Source organism: Pelophylax lessonae, assembly GCF_965119305.1.
Source record: "Pelophylax lessonae genome assembly, chromosome: 4".
NCBI classification, from domain to species: Eukaryota; Metazoa; Chordata; class Amphibia; order Anura; family Ranidae; genus Pelophylax; species Pelophylax lessonae.
Window position 1 is genome coordinate 306,298,473 of NC_138771.1, and position 20,174 is coordinate 306,318,646.

At 40.7% G+C, this 20,174-nt stretch overlaps 1 protein-coding gene across 1 annotated transcript in view; it reads left to right on the forward strand.

Moving 5' to 3' along the window:
* TCP11L2 (t-complex 11 like 2) overlaps nucleotides 1-11,467 on the forward strand; it is a 30,162-nt gene extending 18,695 nt beyond the window's left edge. The window contains exons 5-10 of the mRNA XM_082254747.1: nucleotides 783-1,003; nucleotides 6,732-6,868; nucleotides 7,982-8,163; nucleotides 8,286-8,461; nucleotides 9,308-9,480; nucleotides 10,881-11,467. Of these exons, the coding sequence (XP_082110873.1) occupies nucleotides 783-1,003; nucleotides 6,732-6,868; nucleotides 7,982-8,163; nucleotides 8,286-8,461; nucleotides 9,308-9,480; nucleotides 10,881-11,116 (1,125 nt within the window). The 3' untranslated portion in view covers nucleotides 11,117-11,467. The remainder of the gene's footprint in view (nucleotides 1-782; nucleotides 1,004-6,731; nucleotides 6,869-7,981; nucleotides 8,164-8,285; nucleotides 8,462-9,307; nucleotides 9,481-10,880) is intronic.
* The last annotated feature ends 8,707 nt before the right edge of the window (nucleotides 11,468-20,174 follow it).

Below are 20,174 nucleotides of genomic sequence, written 5' to 3' on the forward strand. Positions count from 1 at the left end.
ATTGGAGGGAAGGGACACAAACACCCCCCCCCCCCCTTCACACAGCACACCGCAACAGAGCTGAGGCTGTCAATCTTCTGGGGGACCCCCCGTCCCCTCATTTTTTTTCTCTGTGTCAGAAGTGATATCATTTGCACAGAGCACTGGAGCACTTGTCCATAAATATATGCACTTTACACTGATATTGTTTACCGTTTTATGCACTTTATATACAATAATTGGAGATTAATTTAGTAATACCGCTGGTTAGCAGCAGATTTATTGCACTTTATTTATTGCACATATTGCACAATTGTTGTATTTATATGATGTGAGTGTATATATATATATATATATATATATATATAATATATATAATCATTTGAATAATTGAAGTAGGGTGACTTACACGTAAGTGGATTACTGCGCTGCTGTTTATGGTGTTTAGCGTTTTTTTCCTTTTATGGCGAAAGTGGAGCAGCTTCGTTCTCCTTCATAGTATTTACACATGGTTTCACTATTTATTATTTTTTTATATAATAGATGGGTGCAGGTGATTTTCACTTAACCCATATAGCTGAATTGCCTGCTTCCTCCAACTCTACTAAAAGTCACATCAAGCTTTCTGCAATGTAAATTTTGTGTTGTAAACCATTAGTGCTAGACAGATATACAGTACATACATTGCCATTTGGTATTTTTAGCCCTAATATATATTGTTTGTGCAATGGTGGGATCTTTTTTTTTTTTTTTTTTTTTTTATTTAATCAGGATTTTGTAATGTTTTCATTTCTGTTTTGCAGATCTTGCTTTCCTTTCTATCGCCTGGTACAAACAGACTGCGAACCCAGATCTGTGAAGTTTTAGATGTGGACCTAATAAGGCAGCAAGCGGAGCATAATGCGGTTGATCTCCCCAAACTTGGAGGTTATATCATCAACATAATGGGAAAATTATGTGCTCCGGTCAGAGATGAAGATGTAAAAAAGTTGAAAGCCACTGGTGACATTGTACAAACGTTGCGGTTAGTTCACGGTCATTCAGTCTTCTAGTCCTATTTGTTTCAAATCTGTGTACTTGTTACGATATTGCTTTCAGTCGTCATCCTAGCAGTTTTTTAACATTTGGGATGCCTGAAGATGAGCCTAGCAGCTCTAGTGGAGCAGAGGATTGTTGCCATCTGCAAATTGTAGCAGGATATGCAAAAAGGGGGCAAATCGATTTATGCGTACTTCGACTAGCAACGCTGGCGCTTTTCCACTGCATGGAACCGAACGGTTCGGCTCGCTTTTGTGCTTTTCCACTGCATGGTACCGAATGGTACGGTGTTGGAACGGTTCGGTACGGTACGGCGGCGCTTTTCCACTACATGGACCCGAATGGTACGGCTCTCTAAAACAGTACCACCTCGATTGTGGTTCCAAGAGGTACCATACCCGGTACCATATCCCACAATCCTTTACATCACTACTAGCCACTGATTGGTCAGAGAATCATTGTTATCCCACCCACTTAACTTTAGTACTACTTTAGCGGAAAAGCAAACCGTACCGAACCGTTCCAACACCGTACCATGCGGTACCATGCAGTGGAAAAGCAAACCGGGCCAAGCAGGGCCAAGTAGAGCCGAGCCGGTACTTGCAGTGGAAAAGTGCCATAAGCATCCCAGACCCCATATAGCTGAGCAAGGATATTAAAGGCTAAAATGTTACATGATACACCTGTATTTAGGGTGTAACATGTTCCAGAGCCCCCACTCCCATGTAAAAGCAGGCAGGGGTTCTTCTTCCCTACAGTCGCTGTCATATTCCATATTGGCTTGACTGTGCCAGGGCTTTGCCCACACAGCTGCATCATTCATTCACAGGGATCTGTGAATGAAGAAACTACAGGTCCTGTCTTATACCACATCAGATGAAAGTTTAGCTCTGAGTGGACTATGAGGGGAACTGATGAGCGCCCTCATAGTCCATTGACACTTCCTCCAGCCTTCTAACAGCCTGTACGGAGGTAGGAGTAGAAAGCTTGAGGACGTTTCTGCAGGAGCCTGACATTGCACCCCCAATCCACTGATCACAGGTGCAATGCTGTGCATTCTTCTGTAGGAAAATGTAATACATTAAAAAAAAATAAAAATTCTGCAAAATTATGTGCATTTACTATTTTTTCTAAAAAGTGAACTTCTCCTTTTTAAAAGTACTTTGCTGGCCAAAAAACCTAAATAACTGTTTTATATTATCTTTCTTTTGTCTCCTGTCAGTGATACTTAGGTGTAATAATGCCCCTACAAACTGCTTGTCCTTCTAATAGTAAGGTGCGCATGTGTGCTTTGTCATGGGGTTATGGTGTATATATTGGCAAGATGACCTAAAGCGGTATAAAAAGCGGCCTCTTGCATACTGCAGCTCGAAAAAACTCAGTACAGCTTTTTTCTTTTTTTTCTTACTGTGCTAAAATACAGCCCATTCATTGTAATGTGCCTGTGCACACAGGTGCGTAAATGAGCGCCGTGCATTCTTCAGTAAAAACAAAATAGAAAATCTGCATTTTTTTGGTCAGTAATTTACGCCTCATGCGCGCAAATATGCACGATTGCGTACAAGTGTGCGCAAATGTCTATTTACATATTGTGCTGAACAAGAACGCGAGAAAAAGCTTTGTGCGTTTGTGCGCAAAATATACGCAAATACATGCAAAAAAAAGACTGGAAAAGGTAGATGCTCAACCTGGAATATCGTGTGCAAGAGGCCTAAAACCCAAAATTAAAAATGTTTTATATATTTTTCCGATTTAAAAAACAAAAACAAATGTAGTATATTGCAGCTTACCAATCAGTAGATGCAATGGCTGCATTAGTTTTATTTTTTTAGACTTTTTTTTTTTTCCCCCCCCTAAGTTTTCACCTGGTGATCTGGCCAGTAACACATTTCCTGTATTACAGTGTCCCCAACTCTGAAAGAATGCGCACAGGGGTACCTTTGGACAGCAGCATTCTCAGTCTGGTTGGAGGGGGAGTGTTAGATGTACTAGCAGATTTAAATACATTAACAAATTGAAGCCAAATTCCTAATCACACTTTATAATCAGGTACAGAATACTTTTTTTTCCTCTTGGGATAAAAGTTTTACTTAAAAGCTGATTATTGCAAGCACCCCTGCCAGTGTTAAAATGGTTGTAAAGAGTGAAGGTTTTTTTACCTTCATGCACTCTATACATGAAGGTAAAAAACCTTTAGTGTGCAGCCCCCCACCCCCCACTTATTTCAGCCCGATCCAGCGATGTGCACGAGAGCAGAGCCTCTCCCAGGTCTCTCTCTCTTCATTGGCTGAGACACCGCAGCAGGAGCCATTGGGGGAGGAGCCCAGAGTGCCTGAAGGGGACCCAAGAAGAGAAGGATTGGGGCTGCTCTTTACAAAACCAAAGTATGATGTGTTTATTATTTTAAAGAAAAAAAAAATCAAGCCTTTGGAACAACTGTAAGGCCCCGTTCACATAGCAGCGACACTACTTCCCGGGGCGACCTCCGAGGTCGCGGTGCGAGCAGCGCGCCGCGACCTCGGAGCGACCGGCACGGACTTCCTAACATTGAAGTCTATGACGGTCGCTCCTGGTCGCCCCAAAGAAGCTCCGGACCCTTTTTCTAAGTTGGAGCGACTTGTGTCGCTCCTATTAGAACGGGTCCGCAGCTTCCCTATGGGAGGCGACCTGTGAGGCAACCAGGTCGCCTCACAGGTCGCCCCAGTGTGAACGGGGACTAAATGGTTTGTCTCATCACTGTAACTGCAAGAGAGCTTGTTCTTTTATAAAAAACAAACAACTCACCAGATTAAAATAGAAGAACGAAAGTCTATAAAGGGAAACTAATACAGCTATCAAATCTGAGAATTGGTAAGCTGCAATCTAATAAATGTTTTCTTTTGGATTTAATGCTCCTTTACCGCTTCCACTACCAGTACATATACTGCGGCAGGTCGGCTCTGTCCTGCGAAACAACGCAATTGTACATCACTTTGCAGGACCACTAGTGGGGGCAGGCACGCCCATGCACCACAGGGGGAGCAAATTAGCGGGTCCTGCGGCCGCGATTGCCACCGGGCACCCGCGATTGCTCCCCTTGGAGACAGAACGATGGTCTGCTGTTGTAAATACGGCAGACCGCTGTTCTGTCAGTAATGCACACAGGAGTCTTGTTCCTCTTATTTAGGAACACAGGTCTCTATGTTCATTCAGTAAATACAAACCCCACACAGTTAGAATGCACCCCCCTAGGGACACCTTTAACCCTTTGATCGCCCCTGGTGTTAACCCCTTCCCTGCCAGGTCCAGTACAGTAACAATGCATATTTTTAGCACTAATTACTGTAGTAATGTCACTGTTCCCCCCCAAAAGTGTCAAAAATATCAGGTGTCCGATCTGTCCGCCCCAATGTCGCAGTCCCACTAAAAATCGCTGATTGCCACCATTACTAGAAAAAAAATTAAATAAAAATGACATAATCTTTTCCCTAATTTGAAGACGCTATAACTTTTGCGCAAACCAAACCAATCAATATACACTTATTGGGATTTTCTAAAACCTAAAATATGTAGCAGAAAACAAATTGGCCTAAAATGATGAAAAAATTTGATTTTTTTTTTTTTTTGGGAATGTTGTATAGCAGAAAGTGAAAAATATATATATATATATTTTTTTCAGAATTGTAGCTATTTTTTTGTTTTATAAAACACAGGTTTTATGTGTAAATATGTTAACTGATCAAAAAATATAGGAAGTTTGTTGTTGAAATAGTCTGACAGTGTCTTTTTAAAGTATACCTTCCATGTGCGAATAATGGAGGCTACAACTGCTGACCTTAAAAAAATGCTGGTTTTCCAGCTGTCATGCTCATTCTTTAGCTTCAAGGTTGAGCTTTTGACTTGAACCTATATAGAGATAAGGAATGACACTCACAGCATGCTTGTTCCAGGTCTGTGATTCAAAAATACTAATGTCTGACAGCCAGGCAACCAGCATTTTCAGAAGAAGGCAAGCAATGGCAACCTCCACACTTCTCTTATGACAGGCGTTATTTAATGCTGATGTCTACAAGACAAGAATGTGTTGGCTAGCTATTTTCTGTATGTGCTAAATAAATGTAAAAGGTAAGAACACTTGGGATACAAAGCTGGCTCTCTTGTGTTACAAACTGATATGATCAATGGAAAGTTCTTTTGAGCTAGCTTGTTTTTATCTGCTCCAAAGGTCATTCCCTGAATTCAGAAAGGCCCAAGTGCTCCTCTATTAATAGTGTCAAGCGTGACCATATTTCAGATGTGTTAGGAGAGCTGCAGGTTTATTTTTGTCCTATGCGAATCAAGCTTCATGTCCGTGACGCTTTTTAGCGGTATTTGTAGGCAATGAGGGAAAGGATGACTAATTCTGTTATTTTGAGTGGGCCAAGATCCAACAATAAAATCCTAGATTATTGTTTCCTAAAGGACAATGGCCCTTTTAGTTAGAAAGGAAAAAAGTCATACTGCATAGCTCACCCCTTCCTGTGCTATCACCACTCCCTGGCAGTACAACATAACCCAAAAAGATGGCAGCACTTGTGCAGATCCTCCAAAATCGTTTTACATTATGTCACTTTTATTTTACAAAGATTTTTTTTAATAATTTTTAAAAAAATTCATCCAAATGTAAATTGATCCATCAGGAAAAATACAACATTGTAAGATCATATACAGATATTGAATATAATATTGTAAGATCATACCAAAGCAATATTAATAGGAGCAGTAATTAGTGCAACTAGTAACCAAGAAGAACATGGACTCAGGGACGCACCACACACACCAACTTGAAACCAATTCCTTACAATCATGTTCATGGCTTGGAAGAAAGAGATACATTGGGGTTGATTTACTAAATCTGGGGAGTGTAAAGTCGGGTTCAGCACTGCATAGAAACCAATCAGATCCAACTTTTTTTTGTCAAGAACAAGCTGAAGTTAGAAGATACTATAGAAGGCTACTATGTACAGCTGCACCAGATTTTGCACTCTACAGTTTTAGGCCTCTTTCACACGGGCGCACCACTCGACGGAGTCCATTCTGCTCAGCAGGGGATCGATCCGCCGATCCCTGCTGAGCAGGTGGATGACAGCTCCGTCTCTGCTCTGTGTGTGTAGACGGAGCTGTCAGATCCTTGCTGTCCTCTATGGGGAGATCGGATGAGAACGGATTACCTGTCCATTCTCATCCGATCCCATCCGCCAGACGAATGGAAAATAGGGTTTCCATCCGTCCAAGTTTCACAGACCGGATCGGATCGGAGAGCAGCGGGTGTCAGCGGACATTTCACCGCTGACATCCGCTGCCCCATAGGGATGCATGGAGCATCTGATCAGGTCCACCTGAAAAACTGACAGGCGGATCGGATCGCCCGTGTGAAAGGGGCAGAAGTAAATCAACCCCGTTATGTCACTTTTAAATCTGCCAGCAAGGTGAAATACTTACCTTTATTTCCAATCCTGTGAACCTCACTGTACCCTGCCCAGCACCAAACTGATTTTGCTAGAAAAATATTTCGGCCAGGACCTCTTCCTAGTGGGCAAGCAAACTGTGACCTCATTTATTCTTATGTATTGTCCATAAGTTACTGGATGGCTGGAGGGTGTCAACAGTATGAACCAAATGACTTTTGATTTCTGTCTTGTCCATTTCCCTTACTTTTGGAATGTTTCAACCTAACTTTTCTTGATATTCTTCAGGGATGTCTTCCATGTTCTGGACCTTATGAAAATGGATATGGTTAATTACACTATTCAGAATGTTAGACCACAGCTTCAGCGACAGTTAGCTGATTATGAAAGAGAAAAATTTCAAGACATCCTTGAGAAATCTCCTGGTAAGTGTGACCCAAATTGTGCCATTTCATGACAGCAAACTGCTCTGTTCTCTTTTAGTCTTCCTTTCCACTAGTGCGACTTGTCGTACGACTTTGGACACATGAAGTCGCATGACAAGTCACAGCCCATTGATTTCAATGGCACCCGTTCCCATCTATGCGACTTAAAGTTGCAGCGACTTTGAAAAGGTGCCTGCACTACTTTGATGCGACTTTGAGTCAGAGTGTGTCAAATCAAAGTTGCATCAAAATTGCACTGTAAATCGCACGACTTTAGCGTCGCACTAGTGGAAACATAGCCTTAAAGGGTTTTTTTCACTTTTCACAGGGAAAGTGGGAATTTTTTCTTTTCTGTGATGGTAAGTGTCCTGCCACATTAACCATCACCTTTCTGCCCATCTGGTGTCCAATCGCAGCCTATGCAGTCTGTGTAGACCAATGTCCGAGGTATAGTTGGTCAACCGGGTTAGATTATGATGACCAATTACTATAGTGTGCTCAGTCTTTTGGATTATCTGCACAATGCATAAAACAGGCACACTCGTCCAATACAAAAAAAGAAAAAGAGCAGACTCGATGGACCTCGATGGATGGATATCATTCTATTTTATGTCTGTAGGCACCTTTTAGACAGCTAATAATGGCCACAGTAAGTGGCAAATTGCTTGTGCTATGTTGAGGACTGTGATGAACTAAATGCCAAGGGCCTTTCCATTACCAAAAGGAGAAGTGAATAAACCCCTTTAAATTTGTGAACATGTAGCAAGATGGAATGCTTAGTATAAATTCACATTAAGGCATCTTCTGAAGCCGGCCGGCTGAACGAATGAAAACTCTGCTGACCGCCTCCCGGTCGATGCTCTCAGTCAATGGCTTAGAGTGCTGACCAGAATGTTTTGGCAGGGGGCTGCCCCCCTGTTAGAACACAATAGCACAGCAGGGGAGATCGCTATACTAACATTGGATGTTAGTACAGCGGCTCCGACCTCAGCTGTCAGTTTTTTTTTTTTTTTTTTTTCAACCTGTTGGGTTGAACGTAAAAAAGAACTAATAGTGTGTACAAGGATTAAAAGTATAACAATGTTATTTACTGACAATGTATTTTTCCTTCAGATGCACTCAGTCAAACCACCAAGTGGATTCAGCAATCTCTGAAACATGCAGCAGAAGCGAAGTCCGAAGAAAAGGCGACCAAAGTAAATGGCGTGTCTGTAGATAACCTGAGTCCAACCCTGGTGCTTAATAGTGGGTTTGCTAAACTTCTGGATTTGGACTATGACAGTGCTGTACCAGAGGTGGGTTTGCTATTGAAGTTATATTTTTGTAGACTTCTTTAATAAAATATATATATATATAATTTTTTTTTTTTTTTAATTTATCATTGTGTTGTGACACTTTTTTTTCTTCTTCTTCTTAGACACTGATTACAGATGACTTGCGCATTCTTAATTTGAAGTACAAGCTGCATCAAGTTAAACTTGTAGCTTGCGTGTGTCTCATTACTCAGAATGTCATGGGTCCTTCTAACACTACTGCATTCATAGAACAAGTGAAGGATCTTTCTGCTGTTTTGCTTCAAGGAGTTAGCAGCAGGTAAGCAAAAGAATAGTAAAAGGAAGTTGAGCAAAAATAGCAAAGCTCACATATTTGATTCATATTTTTCACTACAAGAAATATGGGATAAAGTTGGCCATACACTAGTAGATTTTTGAATGAACATTCAAACAAATATTTGTACGAACATTTGTTTGAAAAATCTCAGTAAATTGGATGACTTAACAAATGTCAATCGAAAGAACTTCAAAATTTAGTTTGCTTTTAACATTTGATTTTGGATTTAGTATAATTTTCCAAAAAGAAAATCACATACACTTTTAAAAAATGAGTTTGTTCGAAAGAAAAATTCTATCCTGCACTGCGATCAAAATTAATTAGAAAATCGAACAAAGGTTCTTAAAATGAAATATTTTCAACACAATTCTGCTGGTGTATGGCCAGCTTTACTACTGCAACCTTTATCTCAACCAGTCATGTTTTTTGCAAAGGTTTTTATGAGCTGATCTTTGACTTGAATGGGGATAGGAGAGCCATCTGAGAACAATGATAGATTAGGGATCTTTACATTGAGACCTTTTGTTCTCTCTGTAGTTCTAACAGGTATTTCATGTTTGAAATACATGTGAAGCAGTGATAAATTGATGTCTGTGTGTCCAAGACTGTAAATAGACATGCTAAGGTAGAGGGGGTTACTTGTTACTTGCATAGATCATAATACAACATATACAAATATTTGGTAACTGGTCCTATTTGTGCATCATTATCTGGTGCCTATCCAGAAGTAGTAAAAATTATTTTTCAAATGGTGAAGTGTAAATCTAAAATCAATGTAGTCAATAAATACACAATTTTGTTTTGTTTTATTTCCCTTCAATATTACAGAAATTTTAACTTGAAAGAGGCTCTCTATGCACTGAGTACTAAAATATGCTTCGAGATGAATACGTCACTGACAGAGAGAAATCTACCTCCATTAAGCAGTGAGGTTCAGTCTGTCCTAATGGGACAGATTTGTAGCCTTACTGAGAAAGATCATCCCATTTCCAACTTGATTGGTGAGTTTTTGATTATTAAATACAAATATTTTATACTTTGAAACACTATTTTGTCCTACTTTATAGTGCGGTTAATGGGAATCCTCTATCATTCATTTTCATCCCAGAGAGGCTGGTTAGTCTTTGCATGACCCTTACTTACCTAAAATACCACTGTAGGTATTTTATATCTGACTTTGACATTTTTATTTCAAAAGGAGTGCAGCTTAAGGCCTTGTGCGCCCCATAGTTTTGAGGATTTTATTTATTTTTTATTTTTTAGAAGTAGTCATAGTAGAGTTTAAATATGCATGATGATGTCATGTGGGCTTGATTTTTAAATCGGGAAGAATGCTGGCTGACTAAGACCAGATAGGAAGCATGGCAGGGAGAGGCAGTGGTATGTGGGACAAGCTAACTGTCTGGGAGATTAGCTATGTAGTTTTACAGGAGGAAAACGTTTAAAGCCAATCTTCAGCAAAAGTAAAAGCCCTTTTAACAGGCTGTACCTGCTCTACAAGGGTTACCTGCTTGTTTCTTCATAGAGGATACTGAAAGCACTTTTACTTGATTTTCCACTTGTCCGATAAACAGCACTTCCCTACTTTCCAGAAGTGGCAGCAGCCTGTGAACTTCAGCACTGTAAAACTTCTGTCAGCCATCCCCTCTAGCTGAGCCAAGTCATACCATATTGGCTGGAAATGTGCATGTTTTAATTACAGAAAGTGGCATATAGTTTTTGAGATCAAGGCGAGGGAAAGACTTCTCAGTCAAGAAGTGACTGCTGTGGGCTTCAGCAAAATGGTGGCTTCCAGCAAGAAGAAACCGGAGCAATTCTGGAGGCAATTAACAGCACACAATAAATTTGGTAGCATAAAATTGTTATTGTGGAATGTGTGTTGTTTTTGTTTAAAGAAATATAATTGTTATCAAACTGTTAGGCCCCTTTCACACATATGGTCCATTTGTCCGTTTTTCATCCATCCGTTGACGAATGAAAAATGGACATCAATGCTTCTCTATGGAAAAATGAATGACAGCGGATGATCATCCGTTAACATCTGTTTTCATCCACTTCCGCCAATGTCCTTTTTTTTTTTTTGGAACGGATGAATGCCCTATTTTTCATCCGTCAAAAAAACTAATCGGACGGAAAACTGATGTAAACGGACAAACGGTCAGTTTTTCATCCATTTTTTAATTGGTAGTGGATGTAAAAAAAAAAAACCGGATGAAAAACTGATACATTTTGACGTGATTGAACTGATGAACTGAACGGACAGTATGTGTGAATGGGGCCTTATGGGTAAAGTTCCATGTTTAAGCATTACTGCCTATCAATTTCCATCTGTGTCTATTATAAATTATTAACTAACATGATCCAGTCAAATAATAGTTTTTTTTTTTTTTTTTTCTTTTAGATAAACGGACCCAGGAGTATGTGACAACATTCCTCTGTCTTCCCTATCCATACAAGCGCGTTCCCATAATCCCTGGGGGACTCGCAATAGTTCGCAAAGAAATGGAGTTTATTGGATTTCACTATGCCAACATCGTGAATTTTAACAAACAAGTGTATGGACCATTCTATGCTGGAATCTTCCGGAAGCTGCTCTTCAGTGAAGTGGAAGGAGAGAAGGCAGAGGCTCAGGCATAGGCCAGACGATTAATAAACAGTTGCACACCACATAATGTAAATACTAATTTCTCAAGAGAGTACTTAATCTGATGAAAAGAAATATATTTTAAAGATTTTAACTTGAACTTTGTTCAGAGCAGATGTGCTGTAAAGAAAAGTTTAATGTTTCTTATGAAGAAGCCAGTATTTTTATAGACAGGTCAAAGTGTTAACGAGTGGAGTCTAGATTGCGTGACGAATGCAAAATGCTTTTTGCTTGTGAGTTTTGGAATGTATTGCAGACTCCTTTTTTTAATTGCACGTTGGTTTCAGAATATTATGTTTTAGTGTTGAAGGTCTGAGTTGTAAAGTGCTGCGCAAACTGTTGGCGCTATATAAATCCTGTATAATAATATTCTGAGAGCATAATTCTCTTGTATGTTCCGGCTTTGACCTTTGCAGTTCAGATTCAGTTCCTGCAATGACCACTAGTCATGCCATAGACATGTCATGCAGAACACTCCTTTTTAGAATGAGTGAGGTTTATTTGAATATTTGTGTCTGTTGAAAAGACATTTTCTATAACCCACCCAGCTAGATGCAGACTTAGGACAAATGCTTTACCAGAAATGTAATTCCACTTGGCATAGGTATGTCAACATTTAGTAGACTTCTTCTCACTCGTCTTCCTCTTTTATCCCAAGGATTCCAACCACAAGGTCTTTCTGCCTTTGTTTGTCCCACCTTGGGGGTCTTTCTAAACCTTCAAATCTTTCTAAAGTCTCTCCACTCCTGCAGATGTGGGAGAGGGCCCTAATTACATTTGCTGTATACATCATAAGAATTTTAGAGAAACAGTAAGACCCCCATCACCGTGGCTGCCGCAGTAAGTTAGAAATGGGTACTGTGTCACTTCCCGAAGTATCCAAGGAATGAAAGACGCATGCGGCTATTTCAGCATTTTTCCTCCTAACAAAAACTAAAATATTCGTTTTGTGTAAATCTTTGACTTTGGATAAATTGTGCTGCCTACAAATATAAGCATGTCCTAGTCTGCTTTAATAGTTCATGTTGAATTACCCATAAACACCCAAAAGAAGGGGCTATTTTTCAAAACTATTGTTTTAATGAAAATGGTGTTTCTGTAATAAGCAACCAGTTTTACCCTAATGCTCCTAAAATGTGTATACTGCCAGTTGGTAATTATAGAAAACCTCACCATTCTTCTTTACTCCATAGCTATTTCCCTGAAAGAACCAATTACAAGCTGGACCATTCACACTTGTGCGACTTGGGATCCGACTTGTGAGACCCCAAGTCGCAGGACATGTGAAATGTGAGCCGTTCCAATTGACCATACTGAAATTGCTGCGACATCAGAAAAGGTTCCTGCACTACTTTGATCTGACTTTGACACAACTTTAATGGCAGAGAGTGTAAAAGTCTTATTAAAGTCAGACTCGAAAGTTGCACTGAAAATCGTGCAACTTTTTGGAGTTGGCTAGTGTGAAACGAGCCTTAGGGCGTATTCCTCCATCAGCTTCAGATGCCAACATGTAATTGCACAATGGGTAACAATTCCACATCTTTAGATCAAATGGAAATCCCCATTAAATTTTACATTTTTTTTTTTTTTTTTTTTTTTTTAGAATGGTTGAATGTTAGGTGTATGAATGAGGCATCGATGCACAAAAATACAATTTATCTACTTTTCTTCTGACAAATTGACTTATTTTTGAGTTAATGAACACATTGGGTTCATTGTACTACTGCCTCAATGAATCGAAATTAAAATATTATAAAAACTGCAGGATGTAGATTACACATATATCAAATAGAAATGACTGGTATGTTATATTGTCTATAGCTCTTGATTAATATGAACATGTGTCTAGTATTGTATCATGCCATTACCTTATAGTTACAATTTATTTTTATTTTTCATGTTACTCTGAAGTACATACAGTATATTGGATTTTCAGTAAGGCCCCTTTCACACGCCTCCGTTCCGTCGACGGAGCCGTGCTGCTCAGGCGGATGACAGCTCCGTCTCCGTGCTGTGTGTGGAGACGGAGGTGTCAGATCCCCACTATTTTCTATATGGGGGAATCGGATGAGAATGGACCACCTGTCCGTTCTCATCCGATCCGCTGGATGGATGGAAAATAGGGTTTCCATCCGTCCGGATTTGACGGACAGGATCAGATCGGATATCAGCGGACATGTCTCCGCTGACATCCGATGCCCCATAGAGATGCATGGGGCATCCATTCAGATCCGCCTGAAAAACTGACAGGCGGATCTGAACGGTCCTTAGGGGCCTTAGTTGCCATAAATTGCTACACTTTGCTGCCTAATTGATTTTTCTTAAACCTGGCTTGAGCAAATTGAAATGTGATAGGTTGCTGTGCATTACTACTCTTTGGGTTATTATCCCTGTTGGCATTGATTTATTGATTAAGTTCAAGTAAATGACTGTACCTTTGTGTGGCCGTTTAATGTTCTATATGTGCTGTAAAGACTTAATCCTTTCTGCAGGACAGCGTGGCATTTATTGGTGTGTTCTAGATGCCATGTCTGTCTAGTGTCATTTTAAATAGTCATCTGCAGTCAATGCGTACATTATTGTAACCGCTAGGTGGATTAGGATTATGCATTACATACATACCTGCATAATCCTATTTGCTTTTTTTTTTTATAATTAAATTACCATTTATATTATGCATGTTCTGATTAACTAACTATATTTTTAATTTGTACAATCATGGGCAGAGAGCCATCTGATAGACCTGTTTTTATGTTTTACTTGCTTTCACAATAGATATCATACACATAACCTGTATTATAACGTTCTGAAAGATTGTTTTGCTGATGACGATAGCAGGCATTAAGCAAATTATATTATTAATAGTTGCAATCTACTAATGTTCTTGGACAGAAGAGAAGTCCAGCAGGCACCAAAGCATTTTTTTTTTTTTAAGCTATCCAGCATTCTGTGTAAACTGGGGCACTTAAGTAGTGTTGGTGAAGGTAAGGATGCCATATTGCAGACCTCCAACTTCTGATTCTGATAATGCATGTACTGGGTACGGAAATTTCACTTATTTATTCATGTACAGAATCTGTAAAGATGTACATTACCACCCATCAGCAGGTGTCTGAAAGCAGAAAACAAAATAAGGGAAATACAGAAAGTGTTAATTCCAGTGCCCTATCAGATGAAGGTTTGAAGTCGATAAGGTCTCCGCTTCAGCAAATATAGGAATAATTGCAGCAAACGCTTATTTCTCATTAGCCTCCATAATGGCTATCTGGGTTGCTATTGCTTCCTTATGTTTGGCAAATCTTCCATGATCCAGTCCCAGAAACATGGGAAGCGGACATAGACTGCGGCCTAGGGTGGCATGTGTAATTTTCAAGGTTTAAGCAGGTTTATTCTCATTTTATTGCGTCTAATCTGACTCCTGCCATAGGATGCAAGCATAGAAGAAGGGATATGTACTAAAGGTTATATGTGAAGTATATACATGGTCATGCACATGTATAGTGTTCTCTCTAATGTAATATACCATAATCTGAAAAGATGCATTTCATTTGTATTTCATTGCTTGACCTTATAGCATGCCTCGCACAAAAAAAAAAGTTTGGTTTTGCATGCTTTATATAATCATTTGAACTTTTGTTTTATGATGTATGCAGCTATGTTACTTGTTTTAGTTACTAGTTCTATTATGGGAACATATAATTATAATTTTGTGTTTTAGAAAGTGTTGTTTTTTTTTTTTTTTTTTCTCATTTTCAACCATTATGAAGAAAAAACTTGGAAAAAAAAATAGTTTCATCAAATTTACACAAGTATATTTGTTTTCCACTGATTAAAACAATATAACACAATTACACAGATCATTCTAATCATCCATATACCATACATGAAAGAGAATGAAAAGCCTGTATAATGCAATACTGTTCAGTTAAATCAGCACAATTAACTTTTATGCACTACTATTTAGACCCTGATGAAGTAAGTAACATTGCAGTTTTTAAATGTTCTTGACATTATATTGTGTACTAAAAGTGCATAGAAATTGTACTTCCATCTTTCGGTGGCTGACCCGTGTTAGGAAGAATGGTTGCTTTGGGTTATAGGATTGTTCTAAAGAAATAGTTGGAATGTAATGGATGAGTTTTTCGATTATCCAGATCGCATGAAAAGATACATGGTAAGGACATTTATTGTGGCCAGTGGTCATTTGACAACAATATGGATATACATTTCATCTCTACTATCATTAAATGGTAACTCTACTTTTGTGGGGGGAAATATTGAAAAATATAGCACATACAGTTGTGAGACAAGTCCTATTGTAATTGACTGTTATTAAAAAATAACTTTCCTTTTCAATCTGCAGCTCTGTAATTTTCTGTAAAATGAAATGCAATATGGATACCTGGAGGTGTTCTGTACACAACCCCCCAAAATATGTAATTTCCTGCTTGTGTGATTGGTCTACTGATTTTTTCCAGTGGAGTTACTCTTTAAAAAGTAGTAAAATAATTCTTGCCATGATTTAAAAAAAAAAAAAAAACAAAACTGACGTTTTTAATACAGGGCGAGAGAGTGAACTTTGTTTGTTTTATTTTAAATTTTTGGTATTATGTAATATTTTATTGTCTGTATATTTACAAACCTTAATAATGCAATAAAAAGTTGCATAATGATGGTTTTGTTTCAGTATCTTAGTGTGTGTGTGTGTGTGTCAACTTTCCACAAACCTGACTAATTAGCCCTTGTTCACACCGGTGTGACTTGTCATGCGATTTGACAGGTCCAAATTGCATGACCATTTCCACCTTATGGTCAGCAGTGTAACTGTTCAAATTAGTGTGACAACGACTTTGTGGTGCCGCACCGATTTGGAAAAAAAAAAAGGTTCCTGCACTATTTTTTGAGATTTCAGGTGCAGTCACACTGACCTGCGGCTTTGAAATTATGCGACTTCAAGTGAAGTCACAAGATTTTAAAGTTGGATTTGGTGTAAACAGGGGCTAAGGCACACGGAGATGTGTAGTGCACTCAGGAGGCACATGTGCAGTGACCAGCCCCCCTGCCTTCAACCTGTTAAAATCTACGACACACTTCTCTACATAGCACAACAGTACCACCTATGCTAGGTTGACCAGATGTTCTCGGGTTCAGGAGACAGTCCCCAATTTTAGAGGGCTGTAAGCAGAAAATAAAGTGTCCCCTATTTTGTTACCAGTTAAAAGAATGTGTCCCTGATTTCTGTCCAGCTTCAATATTAATGTCCCCAGCCTAGGTGGCTGCAGCTTCAATATTAATGTCCCCAGCCTAGGTGGCTGCAGGGTAATCCATCTTGGCAACAATTCTGTGATTGACCTGGAACAGGAGAAATGTGTCCTCCCCTGCCTGTATCTGGGGTTATTGATGATCTTACATGCCAATATCATGTGGTCTACCTGGTCTCTCCCCTCTCAGCTTGTGTAGCAACAGGAGGTATAGATATGCATTATTTGCCGCCTTGCTCTTCTTTGCAATGGTGACCTGCAGTGCATATCTTGGCCTGGAGCTGGTAAGTCAACAATACACTAGGGTACAGTGCCGAGGCAGGGGGGTGGATGAGTGGGCATCCAGGAGGAGCAGCTACCCTGTGCACAGTGTTGTAATGTGGGGAAATAGGAGGCATGGCCCTGTGGCATTGTACAGTAAAAACCACATTGTACAATAAAAACCTGACTGAGGTTTTATCGTACAATTGTAATTATATTCGTATATACCGATGCCTCTTTTTCTTCTTTATTTCCTATTATAGTGGTTAAAAAGTGGCTACAATTATGTGACTAGGACCTTGAGGACACATTTTATTACATGTTGTCTAAGTAAATCCGCAGCAACAGACACCAATGGTACTTGCTGACTTTCACCTCTACTGGCAGCAGTGGCGGCCCGTCCATTGTTGGTGCCACCACCCTATCCATGCGTCCAGCCCCCTTATCTACATGCAGGGCGCCGGACGCATTTGGGGGGGATTCAATTGGGGTTTTTTTTTTTTTGAAGCACGTGATTAGAGCCAGAGGCTATAATAGGCTTCAAACAAGGGTGGGCTCGGGGCGCAGAGCACTGCGCCCTGAGCCCACCCAGTTGTGTGATAATAGCAAATGAATATTCGCTATTGTTAGACAGATCCTCCTCCTGGCCAATCAGGAAGCGGGTCCTGAGACCCGTTTCCTGATTGGCCGAAAGGAGAAGTCATGCCATTGGCCAAGTAGGAGGAGGAGAAGGGAGGAAACGCAGGAGACTGAGGGGAAGCTGCTGCCTGCCTGCCCTCCACATGGTAAGTGAGGCGGTGACCCGGGGGTGGTGTGCGGGCTGGTGTGGTCCGGGGGGGGGGTATGGTGTTCCGCCCCCCCCTGGCCCATGGAGCACTGGCAGCCACCTCTAAATGGAGCCTGGTATATGACCGGTCACATGAGTGTGTTGGTGATTGCCTGAGCAGAGAGGGGCAAGGGGTGCTGGAGAGGTGACAAGCTCCACCTAATGTCAAAGGAAGAGGTCCATAAGCTGCAAATCATGAAACAGACCCATGTGTATGAAGTTGGATGAATGGCAGCCTCACCCCGAAATCCAGCCAGGCCACGCCCCCAACATGTTTCGCTCTGCCCCTTGGCACTTAATCATGGGGATTCATGATGTACCTACTTCATGCACATGGGTCTGCTTCATGATGTGTGGCTTATGGACCTCTTCCTTTGACATTGCTGCAGCTTGGAGTTAGGACAAGCTCCCTGTCCCTGCCTGTACTCACAGCTTGCTATGGGGGCACCCAAGCCTAGTCGCAGCTCCCTGGATCTATTCAAACAAGGAGCTGCTGTCTGGCCCCACCCCTCTTATCTCCTTATTGGCTGTCTAAATTTGCTTGACAGCAGCAGGAGCCAATGGCACCGTGCTGCTCTCTCAGCCAATGAGGAGGTGAGCCGATAATAAAACCTTCTGCCTTTGCAACCACTTCAAGGGGGATTATTTTTGAGTGTTGGAACAATTCTAGACCTGGATGGTGGAGCGCTCTGCCTTCTGACACTCCCCATCCACTGTCAATCTGTACAGTGGCCTACATCCTGAGGGACCTCTCAGTTAGGGCTCATTCACACCAGCCCACATGCTCTTAACACAGTGTTTTTCAACCTTTTTTCACCCAAGGCACACTTTAAAATCTGGAAGAATCTCAAGGCACACCAACCAAAAATGCAGCCTGGACTGGACGGAACAACATGACGTCGCTCTGGCCCTCCAAGGCTATAGAGGCTATTAAAGAGGATATACTCTTTCATTGCCCCCTGGGACTAGCCGGCTGCACTATTGGATTGCTTCTCGGGTGAGCCGGTGGGAGGGGGGTTCATCCCCTCCCGCTGCTTCTGAAAACATTCCAGTGGCTCATGTGCTGCTTGGAACCCTTTCATTAGAAAGCCAGCCGTGGGCTGTAAAAAACAATACTGAGGTTATTGCTGATATCTTCAGCCATAACCCCGATAAACCATTTCAGAGCCGAAACGTATATTTAACTATGACTCGCTGCAGTGCAGGTGTAGCGCAGGGTACCTGCACTTTTCATGTGCGTTACCTGCCGTTTCTCATCAACTTCTATTATGTCCTACATGTTCTGAAAGCACACCAAAAATGAGGGACATAATAGAAGTCTATAGAAAATGCACATGAAAACCGCGGGTACCCTGCGCTACTCTTGCACTGCAGCAGAGCAATGTGCAAGCGGAAGACAAAATAAAAAGAAGTGCAGTTACCATTAAAGAAATATAGTTACTATTACCAATAATAATAACCAACATATCTTATGTATATTTATATTGCATAAAAAAAAAAAAAAAAAAACAATCACCATGCCTGTAATTATACCTAAATCAAAAACATGCAGGTAAATTACAGGTATAATTGCTGTACCTCATGGAGCTCAGAGGCGCTCATATGCAGCCACTGAAAAGCCTCCTCCCTGTTCTTCCTCCTCTCCTCATGCTCTGCTTCACCTCCCCTCTGGGAAAAGCGCGCCAGCCAGCGTCTCCTGGGACCTGCGTCTCGCACATCCCAGAAAGCTGTGCGTATGCTTGACCCGCACCTAGCAACCGATGACCTCATCGGTTGGCAAGATGCGATCGGACGGCCCGCACAGCTTCCCAAATGCCTGTGGCAGCGGGAAGTGAGCTTTAGACAGCGGACCAGAACCGCTGTAACAACAAGGCTTAACTGAGTGGCCAACACAGTTTGTAGATCAGATGGGGTAATTTTGCCACGGCACACCTGGGGACTCTTCCCGCCACACCAGTGTGCCGCGGCACACAGGTTGAAAAACGCTGCTCTAACACATGCATGCTCATGTATACTGAAAAAGATGGACATTAAATACATTGTTTTCTTTTTTTTTTAATTGATTGGCACATCACAAGACAAAACTTTTTTTAAGTCTGGGCACTGCTTCAGTGCGGTGTAATGAATTGCACAGCAGCATTCATATTCCTACGTTTTTAGGAAGGGGAGTAGGCTGGCAGCAGCCTGGGGAGGGTAAGTTTTAAAGTTGTCTCCTGTAAACAGAACTTGTTAATTCACCTTAGTAACAGTAAAAGAACAGTTTTTTTTAACCACTTAAGCCCCGGAGGATTTGGCTGCTCCAAGACCAGGGCCTATTTTGCGATTCGGCACTGCGTTACTTTAACGGACAATTGCACGGTTGTGCGATGCTGTACCCAAATGAAATTGACCTTTTTTTCCCACAAACAGAGCTTTCTTTTGGTGGTATTTGATAACCTGTGCGATTTTTACTTTTTGTGCTATAAGCAAAAAAAGAGCGACAATTTTGAAAAAATAACAATATTTTTCACATTTTTTTTGTATACGAAATTCCCCCCCCCCCCAAAAAATTTAAAAATCTAAATATTTTAACATTTTAGGCCAATTTGTTTTCTGCTACATATTTTTGGTAAAAAAAAATCGCAATAAGCGTATTTTGTTTGGTTTGCGCAAAAGTTATTGCGTTTAATAACTATGGGAAAGATTTATGTGATTTTTATTGTT